The sequence below is a fragment of the Colobus angolensis genome, unplaced genomic scaffold, assembly GCF_000951035.1.
Source record: "Colobus angolensis palliatus isolate OR3802 unplaced genomic scaffold, Cang.pa_1.0 Scaffold97, whole genome shotgun sequence".
Lineage (NCBI taxonomy): Eukaryota > Metazoa > Chordata > Mammalia > Primates > Cercopithecidae > Colobus > Colobus angolensis.
Window position 1 is genome coordinate 8272254 of NW_012123709.1, and position 16475 is coordinate 8288728.

General features: G+C 41.5%; 1 protein-coding gene across 1 annotated transcript in view; it reads left to right on the top strand.

Annotated features, from left to right (window-relative positions):
• Window positions 1-16475, top strand: part of FMN1 (formin 1) — a 385253-nt gene that overhangs the window by 238837 nt on the left and 129941 nt on the right. Inside the window, exons 9-10 of the mRNA XM_011932729.1 lie at window positions 10379-10440; window positions 12318-12406. Coding sequence (XP_011788119.1) covers window positions 10379-10440; window positions 12318-12406 — 151 coding nt within the window. The remainder of the gene's footprint in view (window positions 1-10378; window positions 10441-12317; window positions 12407-16475) is intronic.

Consider the following 16475-nt stretch of genomic DNA (forward strand, 5'->3'; position numbering starts at 1 on the left):
TGCCAGAAATCTTTGTCAGAGTTTATGCAAGTTGTCTAAAACGTAATGAATTTGACAAGGCATCTGAAATCCAACATAGCTTATCTAGGGCTTTCCTGAGGAACAGTCTCAGTCTAGCCTAGAAGAGCTTCTGCTCAAAAGGCTTTTGGTCTTCAGAATTTTTTTTATCATGCGCATCTAACAGTAAAAAGTTTTAGTGCATGCTTCTCAAGGTCTATTTTCTAAAATATATAAGTGTATGACAGAACTAATAGGTGTGTTATAAAGTATATGCAAAAATATGAATTAAAATAAGATTAGTAATATTTTTAAATGTCTTGCTAATTTTGATGGCTTTGGATTCTCATCAACCTGATAATCTCAAGGCTCAATATGCAATTACAGTGAGTCTCATTATTAACAATAGTGAAGTTAAACCCACATTTTCAATAGCCTTAGTGATAAATTCTATTTATGGGGATCAATTTCTTGGCAGACGTCATTTGGCTATCCTCGTTTTTACCTGCTTCCATAACTGATGAAGAGTTTGTACTAGCAACCAAAGTGTCTGCTCTGCCATTTTCCTATTGTTGACGGATTATCTTAAACCTGGGGTTTCACCGCAGGAGGCTTTTGAAGCCAACTTGTTTATTTTGTGAAGTGTAGTTAAAACCAGATTTTAGAATAAGAAAACTTCATTTATTACCCCCCCATCACAATATGGTGAAAGCAAAGGAACAAGTGAGGATGCCACGTCTGAAAGAGTTTATCCACCAAAAGTGCCGTGTGATTCTGACCTGCTGACATACAGACTAAATAAATCGGCAGTTTCAATTAACTTATTAACTATAGGTAGAACTAAATTTTTTTAAATGTTAGATAAATATAAGTAGTCACTCTAATATTTTCCTTTCCTTTTTCACCTTTTCCTCCCTCCCGCTGCGTCTAAAACACCTAAGCAGTGGGGCTCCCACCTACCCTTTCTAAACCGTTCTGCATTCCTTCACTCGCAGAGCTGAGTCCAGAAAGCAGAGCGTGGCATTTCTTTGTACTTTACCTTCAGGCAACTGGCTGAGACCATCCAATCTGCCTGGAATGTAATTTTGGCTTGAAAGAACCAGAACTAATGGACAAACAGAAGCAGCTTAGCCCAAACTGTTTCTCATTCCACTACCCTCTGGAGAATAGAGGGGATATAGAAGGGGAAGTTTTGTGAATTGTATGCTCTATGCCCTTCTTTGAGGTTTGAACCATGGACAATTTTAATTGTACCTATAAAAGGAGACCTTGGGCAACTTCAGGCATAGTACATGCCTGGACTTAGGCGAGAATTGGGATTTTTGCTTTACGAGATTGAGTGATTTGGAAGTTTTGTAATAGGTTAAATATCCCTTTCGCGATCGTCCATTTCTCCCACCTCCCAGACAGCTCCTGTTCACTGTGTGTTTTATACTTGTCTCTTAGTCCATCAGAACCCAGGTTAACGTGACACAGTAGCAGGCATTTAGCAATTTAGATAAAATTATAAACTATACTATATTCTCTCTGTTTTTTTTTTAGTCTGTTTGGATGCAACTTTTGTTTGTGTTTCTTCATGTGCTGTGTGCCTTAGTTTTCCTTTTTAGTCAATTTTGGCATGCAGTGTAAAATTACAATTTTTTGCTATATATTCAAGAAAATTAGACTTTATGTTACTAGAGATTTTGTTTTCTTTTTATTTAAGATAAGGTGTTTTCAAGTTCCAGGTTTCTTTTTTTTTTTTTTTTTTGAGAAATTCTGTCTCCTGTGACTTAGCTGCAATATTGACTATTTTTGAAGAACTGCAAATAGTTTGTAACAAAGATTAAAGCTTAATCATTTTATTGCATATGTCAAAAATAGCGTTTAGAAGTGAACTACATATTAGCATGAATTAAATAATGGTGAAACTATGAATGTATATACTAAGTAAATTTTATTTTATTTTATTTTATTTTTTTGAGACGGAGCCTCGCTCTATCGCCCAGGCTGGAGTGCAGTGGCGGGATCTCGGTTCACTGCAAGCTCTGCCTCCTGGGTTCACGCCATTCTCCTGCCTCAGCCTCCCTAGTAGCTGGAACTACAGGCGCCCGCCACCACGCCCGGCTAATTTTTTGTATTTTTAGTAGAGATGGGGTTTCACCGTGTTAGCCAGGATGGTCTCGATCTCCTGACCTCGTGATCGGCCCACCTCGGCATCCCAAAGTGCTAGGATTACAGGCATGAGCCACCATGCCTGCCCTTGAAATTTTCATAATATGGACTGTATGTGGTTCCCACTCTGGGATTGCTGATTAACATAAAAAGCATGTGATGCCATTTAGAGACCAGGATTTCTTTGTAGCCTTTTTTGGGTAGTTTGTTCTTCCTTGGTTAATTCATTGAAATTTTTTTTTAGGTGGTAAGGATTTTAGGTGGAATGATTATTTGTAGCCTGACATCTATGAAAGATAAAGGAAGTTCAACCATTATGGAAAACAGTATGGCGATTCCTCAAGGATCTAGAACTAGATGTACCATATGACCCAGCCATCCCATTACTGGGTATATACCCAAAGGATCATAAATCATGCTGCTATAAAGACACATGCACACGTATGTTTATTGCGACACTATTCACAATAGCAAAGGCTTGGAATCAACCCAAATGTCCATCAGTGACAGACTGGATTAAGAAAATGTGGCACATATACACCATGGAATACTATGCAGCCATAAAAAAGGATGAGTTTGCATCCTTTGTAGGGACATGGATGCAGCTGGAAACCATCATTCTTAGCAAACTATCTTAAGAACAGAAAACCAAACACCGCATGCTCTCACTCATAGGTGGGAACTGAACAATGAGATCACTTGGACTTGGGAAGGGGAACGTCACACACCGGGGCCTATCATGGGGAGGGGGGAGGAGGGAGGGATTGCATTGGGAGTTATACCTGATGTAAATGACGAGTTGATGGGTACTGACGAGTTGATGGGTGCAGCACACCAACATGGCACAAGTATACATATGTAACAAACCTGCATGTTATGCACATGTACCCTAGAACTTAAAGTATAATAATAATTTTAAAAAAAAGAAAGATGAAGGAAGTACAGTCTTGGTCCAGTAAATTACCACTGCCTTGGAGGATAGTTGGGGTGATTGTAGAATTGAGCTTGGGAAACCAAGCAGTGTGACTTTGTGCCTTAGTTTCATCATCTGTAAAACTAGAAACAACAAACGCACCCACCTCATATGATTAAATACAAAACACTTAGAACAATGCCTGGTACAGAGGGAGCTGCCAATAAATTCTATCAGTTATTAAGTATTAATCCCCAGTAAAGTCTGCCTGCTGTCCTCACCCTCTGATGGAGTGGACAGAGATTCTTTTAAGCTGCTACTTAATGGTGCCCTTAAGCATCTCATTTGGATACTTGCATAGAGTGAGAGTTTGTGCATATCTGGGTTTGCATAGGCATGCCTGGTGCTTATTGGGGATGGAACCTAGTGTCCAGTAGGAGAAGCGCAAGGTCTAGGTTACAGAAGAACTATGACCGTTTTGAAGAGGCTTGTTACAGAGCTCTTCAGTGGGAGCAGATCCGTCCAGTCCCCTGGCCTAGCCTCTGAGTGGTCCTTCCACGCTCCACACCCCTCTCTGTGGGCTCCCCTTCTTTCCACTTCTTGCAGTTTTTTCATAGACTTGGTCTTTGCTCTCAGGAATGACCTCACTGTTGGGAGGGAAAACTGTGGGAAGATGTTTCTGCCTTCCCTTTCCTCAGCTCTCACATTCTACTACTGCCCCTTCCCATGAACCCCATGTTATCGTTTCCTTTGTAGAGGTCAGGGAGTAGGTTTGTCAGAGTTTTGTGGGATATAGGTGACATGAGAGTTTCAAAAAGCCAAGTCCTTCTATATGTCTTTCCCTGCTCTTTTCTCTTTCTCTTACTGATGGAATTTTTATCGAGTTCTGAAAAATACCAGTATTTTGGGCAAAGCAGCTAAGTTTTATGTTGGCTGTTCGAGAGTTAACATTGTAAACAAAATTATTTCTACTAATAGAGTCAGATAGCCCTATCAAACTTTGCTTTCCTGGCCTGGACTAGACTATATCTAGTCCATTTGCAAAACATTATTACATACCCACTTTGTGCAAGAGGCTTAAGGCAGTCACTTAAGGAAATAAAAAGAAGAATAAAATGCGCTACATACAAATCATTCTCAAAACCACCATCAGCCAAAACCTGGTGAGCTAATCCAGCCATACCTGCCTGTGGCATCTCCCACACTTCGGATGACCAGATTAGCTTTGGCTCATCTCAACCGACTACGTAAGATATGCCTTTCTCACCACCGTGTCCCACGCTTCTTGCTCAAAGGTGCTCCTTCAGTCGAAGAGAACAGCTCCCTTAAATAACTCTGCCCATCTTTTTACTAATTAGAAGCCCTTCGAACAGCAAGCACATTCTGTTTATTTGGGCATAGTACACTTGGAGATAGAAGTGTTCAGGGCTGAAAAATGACCGGAGAGCTGAGAGAATCCTGCATGTTCTTTCTGCGTAACCCTGGTCTTGTGAAAAGCCATCTCTTACCCGGAGAGGGAATTTTCCTCTTGTGTAAGACCCTGACCCTGTGCATGTGCTTACAAAGCAGGCACATAGTTTTTATGTGTGCCTGTTAGTTTGAATTTGTGATACGGATCTGCTTTTTGTCCCTGCTGACGGTTATTATATCTTAATGGGCGAAACACTACTCTAATGATCCTTGTGTATATAATTCTTGTGGTACAGAGCAGGCACCAGAGGACCACATAAAAATGTTTGCCTCAATTTCCCTGCAAAAAAGAAGCCCAGGAACCAGACTTGACCAAGTAACAGATTTTTAAAGGTAAAGGAACCCAATAAAATTACCAGCTTTTCACAGCGTGTGCCTACTTCCTTTTGACATATTGTGAGGTGTAGGTGAAATATTCTAACTGAACTGACAGTGTGAGTGGGACAACTAAGGAGGGAAGGAGATAAAAGTAAAAACCACCAGCAATGATTGATATTGCAGTAGCAATGAGCTGTTGGGGTCTCCCCTTTGTGGACTTGACACTTCACCTTTCTGACACCATCTGCAGGAGTGTTGGTATAATGAGACCTATACAGATGGGAACAAAAGCTGGGATTACTTGGAATTACTGTATCAGAGCTTTGAGGCTTGCTGTAAAATTGCATAGGCTTGTATTTGTTTATTCAATTTATGAGAGGTGTGCCTGTGTGCACACACATGCGTGGAAGAGACAGAGACAGAAAGTGTTTTTAAAGTATAAAATGGAGGGAGCGATCTGATCCTAGATGACGCCAAAAATAGTTTAGTTGAATACTGACTTCTTTCCACACTGTGATCATTATGATTACTAATTAATTAGTTAACTAATTAATTGCGCTTATGTAATGGCTAATAAGTTTAATGGTAAGTGCTTGCAAGAATGACTTAATCAGAGAGCATTCATTGATTCTCTAATGCATCGTTCCAGTAGTTGGAGAATAGAATTATCAGGTGTGGATTCGGGCTCACTAGGAAGCTAAACTGTATTTGGTGACTAAGACGTGGGATTATGTACATGTAAGGCAGTTGTCTTAGGCATCCTAGGACTTGGTAGGCCTTTTTATTTTTTAGACCTCTGGCTGATACCCCAGCCTTCCCAGGCCAATATTATTCTTACTAGAAATAATACAACTAATTTAATCTCCCTGAGTTCTAGGCTCAGTATCAATCTCTTGATATTGCTAATTCTACCTCTGAAGTTTCTTTTACTTTTTAAATTGTATTTTTAAGATCCTTCCTTGGAAGAGGAGAGACTTCAGTGGAATACTTGGCAGTGGCCCTAAGTTCATCTCTTTATCTGCTTCTTTTGCCTGTCCTTTCCTGTCTACTGCATTCCTTTCCCAGTTCCCTGAGGGGGCAGATCAGTGGTCGTGCTCATCTCTTAGACTCCCCTGCCTATTTCCGGGGGGATGGTACAAAGCTCTTCCCCTAAACGTAGGCTCAAAGCCTCAGAGTGGTTTTAGACTCTACTTTCCTCAGTCCCCAGAGCTAAAATTCAGAGGTAGAATTAGCAATATCAAGAGATTGATACTGAGCCTAGAACTTAGGGAGATTAAATTAGTTGTATTTAGCAATGTCACTCTAACAGTGTTCTGTAGTGTCTTTCTTTTTTGCCCTGTCCTTTCTGTCCACACTATTCAGGGTTTTGCTACCTCTTGCCCACTACAATAGATTCTAAACTAGTCCTTTCACTTTTTGACTTTTTGTATGTGTAATTTCGTCCAATTTACTCCTCTATTCGTAACTGCTCAACAGCTCCCTCCTGTATAACAAGTGTTTTACAGGTTCATCATGGCGTTCAGAATTCTACAAGGTTTTACCCCAAACTACGTTTGGAGTGTGTCTTTCCAGTCACTGTAATTCATTCTGAATCTCTTCAAACCAAAATTGAACTACCTGCCATTGCCTAAACATTTTCTGAGCTGGTCTATTATCTGCTACTTCTAGCTGGAATGTCTTATATCCTTCCAGTTTACGTTCACTGGCACTTATTGCATATTTACAGATTGTCATTGCATGGATGAATTTAGCTTAATTATTGGTGATTAATAGATGAGTGTTTTAAGTGTCTACCTAAAACAATATAACAGTTGAACTTTTACTCGTCACCTTTCTTCCTAAGGGGATACAGCTATTTCAAACTTTCTTGAATAAGGAAAGATATTTTCCTTATTCATTCCCTAATAATGAGAAAACTCATTTTTGAAGTTAATTATTTTTATTAGGGAATATTCAGGCAAGCCGTGTAACCTACACCGAGTGTATGAGTTGGGGGCACAATTACGTAACTGCTGGCCACACCTTGATTTTTGGACGGGGTCAAATTGCGAAGAAGCAAACAACCATAATCCAGATACGTGCCTTATAAGGCCGTGCCCCTTTAGAGCCTCTCTGGTTTCTTTTTAAGACCGCATGTTCTCTTTGTCAAGAAGCTTTTCCTCCCATCAGCAGAAGGACTCACTCTTCAGGAGTCCTGTGGTATAATCATAGCCACAAACGTTTATGTTCTACCTGCTGCACCCCTGGTACCATGCTGGGAGACAGTTATCAAGATGCATAAGAAATCACCTGCTGACTGCAAGGCTTTCACAGTCTCTTGGGGGAAGGAAACTGTTATGCAACATACCATCGTACAGATTCTTAAAGTACACCGTCTTCACCTTATGTAAAATATGATAGAGGTGCCATGGCAGAGGAAAAGACTGAGGACTTAATGATCTGAGGGTCAAAGGATGTCCTTCCAGGGCTTTGACCTCTATGCCTTGGAGAGATGAAGAAAGGGAGGAAGCCATGGCATGTTCAGGAATGGGGAATGACACAGTGTGACTGGAACCCAAGGTGCATGGAGAACATGGTAGGAGATGAGATTGGAAGTGTAATTAAGGCCAGGCAGGGAATGAGCTTAACAGCCAGGCCAAGGAATTTGGACTTCGCTGAGAGTTTAAAGGAAGATATTGGAGGTATTTTAAGCATCACGGTAAAATTTTGAAATCCATGTTTTTAAAAAATAACCTTGGTACAGTGAAGGATAGATTGATGAGAAAGATTGAAATTAGAGATAAAAATATAATACAGACTTGGAGGTACCTGGCATTTCCCTTAAGACACTTGATCTGTTATTTTTGTAATTAGAGTTCTGTGTCATAGACCTTTCCTGTTAATAATGCTTTCTGAAGTTGGGTCTTGAGTGGGGTTTTAAAGGACTGCAAGGGTTTCACAGTAACTGTGATCAGAAACACCTAAGAATTCTGGAAAGTTGCATTTACAGCACAAATCACTCAGTAGTTGTAGTTTTCTTTCTCTAACTCTTTCCAGATGTTAAAGGGGATGAGGCATTAACAAGCATTAAAACACATTTACAATGTATATATTTGAAATCATGATAGTAATAGCTCATACATACCATTTTGGGCATCTACCATGTTCTACATGCTATGCTAAGCATACGTCTTACCTCACTTAATATTTTCAGTAAGTGGTATTAGAGCTGTTTTGTAGATACACTGAAGCTCAGAAAATTTAACACGTCAGGATCACACAATGAGTAAATTTTGCTCTATCCATGATAGTCACCTTGATTTTTTTTTTCTGTACCTTGAATGTGCTCCTTCAGAAAAAGAAACTTGTCTTTGCAGTTACCTCTCCCTGGGATGTTATTCTCCAAGATAGCCACAAAACTGACCTCTGCAGGTCTTCCCTTAAATGTCACCTCCCAAAGAAGCCTTCCTTGATCCTCCTGTCTAATGTTGTACATTTCTCTGTTTTACTTTCTTCATAGTAAATTGTTATCTGAAATTATGTATTTACTTGTTTATTTTCTGTCCCCAGTCTAGGATATAAATTTCACGAGATGAAGTACTTTGCACTTCTAACTTAAAAATCCACAGTATTTTAGAACAGTTTCTGGAGCATCCTGTACACATTCAACAAATATTTATTCAAGGGCTGGATGGGGGAATGAATGAATCCATGTCTTCAGAGCCCATGGTGGTTCTCAGTCCCAGCCTCTCTGGCTGTTATTTTTCTGCTATGAACACACTGGAAGGGGCACAGCTGACTATATAATCTGAGGAACTGTGTACCTGGGCCCCAGACTGATTAACTTTTAAAAACTGGATATTTACTTACTAGGAAAAGAAACTCACAGGTCATTCTCTTTCTCATTAGTTAAGATTATTTGATTATATCTAAGCTTGTAATATATAGTTACCCCAGATGCGTGATTAGTTAACATGTAAACATTTTTGATAGATTATTGTTTAGAATTTGACCTTTTCTTACGCACTCATGTTGGTTGATTTTTGTAAGAGAATACTGAGATTGACATAAAGTAGACATTGTTTCTGGCTCTTTTGATTTTCAAAGCATTATTCATTTAAAAATAGTGGATTTATATTATCTCCACACACAAAATAACAGTCTTGAAAGGGCAAATCCTTTCTTTCTGTCCTTAAACTGCGTTTTTCTTTGGTGGTTTCAGATTGGCCTTGGTGGATATGTGATGTTCCTTTGTCTTGGTGGAATCTGAGGTGGCTTAATTTGTCTCTAGCATGTTAACCTCCTCTTTTCTGTCTGTTCCACGTACTTAGGAATAGCTTGCTGATTAACCCTTGGGAATAGCTTGCTGATTAACCCCTAAGTTTGAGAAGGTGGCCTGCAAAGGAATTTTAAGTACATTTCTTGGTGTTCTGTGAGGTTCCATGATCTTAGCTCAGTTAATTAGCTTTGTTAAAATTGTATGAAAGGGTTCATGTGATTCTAAACCACAGAAGAAGCAAAATACCTCAGAAACAACCTGCCCCTTGACTTGATCCCCACCTTTCTAAAAAAGTGTAATGCAAATGAACAGAATAATAGTTGACGAGCAAAATTTTAAGGCATTCTAAGTATCACTGGTTGGTTTAATAAAATTAATTAGCCTGCCACGGAGAAAATTTATTAGCCTGCTGGTTAATTTCACAATGTAAAGTCAGGGAAGGGAGGTAGGGTTGAGGGAACAAACCCTATTAGTTTTGAATAATTATTTAAAGATGTGGACCTGCTTATTTCAAACACTTTGGTAGCCAAATCCATTAGGGATTTTAAGTCGCAATTTTTGCATCACAGTATCTATGGGAAAGTACCTCTCTTGATGAAATCATAAGCATATTAGTTAACGACTAAATTAATCTTAAATAATACAGAACAAGTAGAATCCTAATAAAACCATGGGAATGAGAGCCTGCCTGAAGACTGGCTCATGGGAGGTTTCCATAATCTTAATTTGCTATTGATGCAATTACTGCTTTTTCTTGTCTTTTTAATCCAAACAAGATGTTGGCAGTGGCCACAGAAAGGTACCTGAAATCACATGCCTGAATTCATTTAATTTGCCAACATTGTCTTTTTTCTCTCTCTCTTTCTGGTAATGGGCAGGAGTCAGTTCTGGTGCATTAGGTACTAAATCTCTTCAATTACCATCGGGAAGAAAGATTTAAAATTGCGCTTGAACCTACAAACTGATTTAGGTTTAAAGCACAAACACTTCTCCTGTGGAGCCTAAATTAAACTGCAGAAAGGACTCAGAGCCTGAGGAATTAAACAAGGCAGAGCCAAGACTCAGGCCAGTGATAGGAACCATTTTGGTTTCTTTCATTTGAGACCCCTGGCGCGAGAGGAAGGGGAGCAGAAACAAGCTGAGAGGCACAGCTTGTGTACGAAAGTGCAATACCCTATTAATTGCTTGGAAGCTGGATGTGGAGTAAACATTGGTGCGGGGGACCTAATCAAATCCCTTATCCTCTTTTCTTTTTGGGTGCTCGGCAGCCATTTTCAATGTGGATGACTCCGTGGTTGATCTGGAGACCCTGGCAGCCTTATATGAAAACGTGAGTGTCAAAGACTTACAGAGCTAGCATTTCCATATTTATCTTCTACCTGAGAAATGACTGAGCCGTTCACGTTCTTTGGTAATAAGGGTTTTGACATAGCCTGGAAGAGATTAAGGCATAGAAACACAGGCTTGAATGGGAGTGGATGTGAGGAGCACTGGATTCCTAACTCCCACTGTGGTATCTGGACTAGCAGATCTCACTGCATACTTGCAAGGCAGGGCATCTAAGGTGGACACCACTTATGTGCCCTGGAACGCAGTCCTGTCACTTGCCGGCCGAGTGAATGAAGGTAAGCTGCCTACTGAAATGCTAGTGTGCACCGGTGTCTACTTCTGAGGAATGGGGACTGCTAACACCAGTTTGATGGATTGTTCTTAGTCCAGATGAGCTGATATACTGAATGTGGGAAGGTGTGTAGAATGGTGGGTATGTATTTTGGATTTAGAGTGAGACAGTCTTAGGTTTGAGGTCCAGCTGTGCCTACCATTGCCTGCCAAGTGACCTTGGGCTAGTTACTTAAACTCCTTAATCCCGTTGTGATCATCAGTACAGCAGGAATTATAGTCGGCTCTCCATTTTTTTTTAAATCAAATGAGGATTTAATATATGTAGCAGCAGCAATGTGTTTTGAAAGTCAGCAGGACTGTACACATATAAGGTCTTCTGATTTGGGTTTTAAGTGGACATAACCAGTAGAATTGTCAGGTTCACTTGAGAAGACAACACAGGAGAGTCAGAATTCCCATGATTCCTGACTCTTAGGTTGCCTGACTGTTAGGCTACAAAAACATAGATTGAACCACATTCTCTTAAGTAATGGTATTTCCCAGGAAGCTGTCTAGGGCTCTGTAGTATGCGGTGGTCACTCAGTTCAAAAGATGATTCGTTTCATATTTATGTCCCCTGGGACCTTAAGTTTCTTACGGAAGATTTCCATAGTCTAATAGTCTAGGCCTGGTGGCATCACCAATTCCTTGCTCATTTTCACATCTTTTATATGTATCAGGAGCTACTTACTCCACAAGTGGGTGGGAACTTCTCACGTTTCCATTAGTAAAGCTTTCATTAATAAACCAGAAAGTACACAAATACCAGGCCATTGGGAGCTAATTATGCACTTGAATACTTGGAGGTCAGCAAGATATAGTGGCAGAAAGAGGGATTTCCACATCTGAAGCTCTTTGACAGTTACTTAGTACAAGCCTCAGTGGAATAATCTGTAAATTGAGGATCTAGTGGTTCAAGTTAGAGGAATTTGTCAAAGGCAGTGCCTTCCAGATGCTTCGTGTTGTTACCATGAGCTCAGGACTGTGCGCGTGGTTGTCGCTTGTTAGCTCACAGCAGAGAAAAGCTGCATACGACTGACATAGTTGGATAAATTGAGAAAGCAGGTGACTAAATGCCAGAATAAGTGGCACAGACGATGAGTGCTCACGAAATTTGGAAAAAGAGACGATGGTGACTAGAAATGAAAGAGCCGCAAGTTCATGTAATTGGGAGCTGTTCTAAGGGTAAGGAAGCAAAGTCTTAAGAACGATTTTCCTCCAGCCTCCTTACAGGGGAAGAGACAGGGGATTCAAAAGTAGAACTCAAGTAGCCGTACTTCTGTGTCCAGCTGCATGTACTTGTTAGGACTATTTGCATTGAATCTCAAACTTGAGTGTGCATCAGAATCACCCAGTGATTTGCACCCCCCACCCACACCCCCACCCCCAGTTCTTGTGTGTAGGATGGGCCAATAATTTGCATTTCTAACAAGTGACAGGTGATGTTGTTGATGCTGCTGGTCTAGGAACCACACTTTGAGACCCACTGCCATAGCCAGAGTCTCATTGCCCATTTTCTTGGTTTTGTTTTCTATTTTGCTGCAGAGAGCCCAAGAGGATGAGCTGGTTAAAATAAGAAAGTATTACGAGACATCCAAAGAAGAAGAACTGAAGCTGCTGGATAAACCTGAGCAGTAAGGATACTTAACACTTTTCTGTTAGGCCAAAAGGAGAACTGCAATTTCTGTCTTCTTGTCTCCCAGCTGAGAATAAGCAAATCTAAACTGTGCAGCCAGCTAAATCACAACACCGTCATTCCTGTGACCTATTGCATGCAGCAGGATGGCCCTGCTGCCGGGAAAAGCAGCGCTGAGATTTGTGCTGTTGGACGGTGTGTCTCATCCCCCTCCCCCACCCCACGAGACTCCCCTTTCTTGTTCTAGCAACTTGTTAATTCCTCCTAGACTAAACATTTTGACCAAAAGGGTAACTGAGGAAGGAAGAAGGCATTGTTCTGTTTAAGGTTCTGCTGATGTAGTTATGAAGATGATATCAGAGTCACAGAATTCAAATTTATTTTCCTAAAGGTCATATCCAGTAAATGCAGCCTGAATGTGCCAGCTTTTCCCCCAAACTTCTTCACCTGCTCTGCCCAAATGTGGCTTTTTCTCACCCTCACTCTGTACTCTTCTCTCCAGCCACTATCTATAGCTGCTTGCTCTGTCGTTTGCGATGCCGTTCCATAGGCTTTGAAGACCCAGAACTCCGGGGTGTAACTGGGTGACTCTTGGGGTCTCGAAGCCACAGATAAGCTCCTGGGGCTCTGCAGCCCCATGCCCCTGCCCAGCTTTCCATGGCCTAGGACTTTGTGAGACTGTAAAATGGGTTCAGAGGACACAGGGGCCTCTTTTGCCTGTTGCTACCTTGAATTTTTTTTGTCTAGTTCAGGCCAACCCTCTCAACCTAGAGTTGAGGCAAGTATAGAAAACGAAGCAGAAATGGAGTGATCAGATCAGGGTTACAAGTCAGCCCTAGAAGCTTCCAAGGTTCTCTGGCTTGCACTGGGGTTCCATGCCTTATCCTCTGGGTCCTCTAGAAACAGGGGTCCCCAACCCTGGGCCACAGACTGGTACCAGCCCGTGGCCTGTTAGGAACCAGGCCACACAGCAGGAGGTGAGTGATAGACAAGCTGGCATTACGGCCTGAGCCCCGCCTCCTGTCAGATCAGCAGCAGCATCAGATTCTCATAGGAGCACAGACCCTATTGTGAACTGCGCATGCGAGGGATCCGGGTTGCACGCAAGCTCCTTATGAGAATCCAGTGATGATCTGTCACTGACTCCCATCACCCCCAGCTGGGACCATCTAGTTGCAGGAAGACATGCTCAGGGCTCCCACTCATTCTAGATTATGCTGAGTTGTATAATTATTTCATTATATATTACAGTGTAATAATAATGGAAATAAAGTGCACAATAAATGTAATGTGCTTGAATCATCTCGAAACCATCCCACCCTGCGGCCCCAACCCCTGGCCTGTGGAAAAATTGTCTTCCTCGAAACCGGCCCCTGTGCTAAAAGGGTTGGGCACAGCTGCTCTAGAATACCTCAGTCCCCATGGCTGCCTGGACACTTAGACTCAGGAAAACATCTCTGAATGACTGGGGATGGGAATCGGGAAGAGAATTCTGGGTTTACTCAGTTCATGACAAACCTCCATGATGGTTCTGGGAACCTTGGGTGACTTGCTCTCACATGGAGCTTGGTCCAAGATCCCCCTCAAAGTAGGTTTCTAAAGCCTGGGAATGCTGTGAATCAAGTCAAGTGCTGTCTTGGTCCACTGACCTGAGAAACCTTCCTTACCAATCCCTACCCTCAACTGTTCCTATGGTCTATTTCCAATCATATTCCTAATATAACAAATGAATCCCTCTTATGGTGCTAATGACTGAAAGTAAAGTGACTAATGGGATATTTCCACACTGAAAAGGCCATGGGGATGTATTGGGGCACGGTCGGCAGATCAGGCACTTGGGTCGTGCTGGTTACACCAAGTTATGCGATAATATTCTCCTCTAAGCCTGGAGTTGGCAAACCTTTCCTGTAAAGGACTAGATAGTAAGTATTTTAGGCTTTGTGACTTACAGGATGTTACGACTATTCAAGTCAGCCATTGCAGTACCAAAGCAACCACAGGCAATATATAAACAAATGGGTATTGCTGTGCCCCGATGAAATTTTACTTATGAACACTGAAATTTGAATTTCATATTATTTTTACATGTCATAACATGTTGTCCTTCTATTAATTCTTTTTTCAACAATTTAAAAACATAAACATTGTTCTTAATTCGTGGGCTATACAAAAACAAGTGGTGGCCTGGTTTTGGCTCATGGGCTGCAATTTGCCAACCCCGTAACCCGTGAGCAGCACTTGCCCTAAGCTATGGGAATGGCTTATCCGGTGAAATGAACAGGCAGGGAGAGATCATGTGTTTCTGCTACTGTCCTAATTATTGTTCCAATTGCCGGGACTTAGATAATGGTAGCAGGTAATTAACACACAACTTACTCTTGTTTTCTCTATTGTTGATCTAGATAGAAAAGCATTTTAATGTTTACAAATGGTCATTGCAATGGCTTCATGAACACGCAACCCTGGCAAAAAGGACTGTCATGCTATGCTGGTGAGGTGACATGCCTGGGCTCAGTTGCAGGAGGGTGAGGCACGGATAGATGGGGGCCTTCAGACCTGGGTGCATTTCATCTTTGCTACCGACCTCCTGCACAAACCAGCATTTGTTTGATTTATGCCACTCTGATTCTCTGGCAACTTATCTGCCATTAACTCCAAGTGAGTCGACTATAAGCATGTTTTACATACTGGAAAATATGAATCATTTATAGTTTTAACGATCCAGTTTCCTAAGAGTCCTGTGGTGCCCAGTCCTATAAATCAGAGCATGGAGAGGCTGGCCTCATCACTCACCTCATCAACTCTCTTACACTCCAGTGCCACATTTAGAAAGCCATTCCCCACAGAGGTGTCATCTGCTTGGGACCAGGCTGTCTGAGAACCACTCCCTCTAGGGATGGCCCTTGACTCTTGTGCTGCCTGGTAATGGTTGTGAGGTGAGGCTCTATGGGTTTGATTAGGTCTGGTACACGCTCCTCATGGCCTAGGGTAAGAACATTATACACAGCCTATTGTGATGTTTCATGAAGGTCCACAGCTGCCTTGGGACCCCCACACAGTAGGCTGTGTTAGTGTACTCCTCCATCGAAGAATGCAGGTTGCAACATTCAGTTATGCTGTATGTATGTATCGCCTCTGTGCACATGCACCTTAGGTCATACCATTCAGAAGCTTAGGGATAATAAATCAAATGTTAGTCCCTTAAAAACAATAGGCCACATTGCATCATTCCACCTGTCAGCTGAGTTGCTGCTGTAGATGTGTAACCCAAATAATGTGAGACACAGAACTTCTTTCATATATTAGAAGCTGAAGTTGCAGCCCTTCCTGGAAATATTAGCCTACCTTGGAGAAAGAAGGGAAGGATCCGTCATTCGTGGCTTCTTTTGGGAATATTTACTCTTCTTTCTTACTGAATCTAGAATGTAATGTTAGACTAGCCCAAAAGGAACTCAATCCATAAATATTCCTAAGTACCAAAGCTCAGTGTCCAAGATCCTGTGCTTGGGAATATTTAAGAGAGTTACTGTGTTTGCTCTTGTGGGTAGAGGATAAAACAGTAATGGGGCAGGGCAGGGGAAGAGAAGATTTTTACCAGATGCTTGCTTCACAGCCTTCAAAGTAACCCATTCCTCTGGTACCTTAGCAGATAAATAAGAGAGGAGCTATGATGCTCCTTGCATGGCTGTTTTTGGATGGCAAGGGTCATAAAACCCTATTTTTTTTCCTCCAAATTTGCTTCTTTATTATTTTGTATTTTCACTATATCAAATATCCAAGCCAAAACTGCAAAGTCATCCTGGACTCTTCAAAACATCTCTTTGGATTAGATTACTCTGGGTCTTGCTGCCTTGGTAGCTTCCTCATCCATTGGCCCCTCTCCATTCACACCGCAAGCCCCTCTTACCTTTCCTCTTGGAAGACTACAGCTGTGGTCTAGGAGGTCTCCCAGCCTCAAATTTCCTATCCCATCCAATCAGCTGAGCTGCTGCCGTGGAGATTTTCTACAACAAAAAGCAGAAACTGTCACCTTCCTGTTTAAAACCCTTCATTCGTTCAGAAGTTTC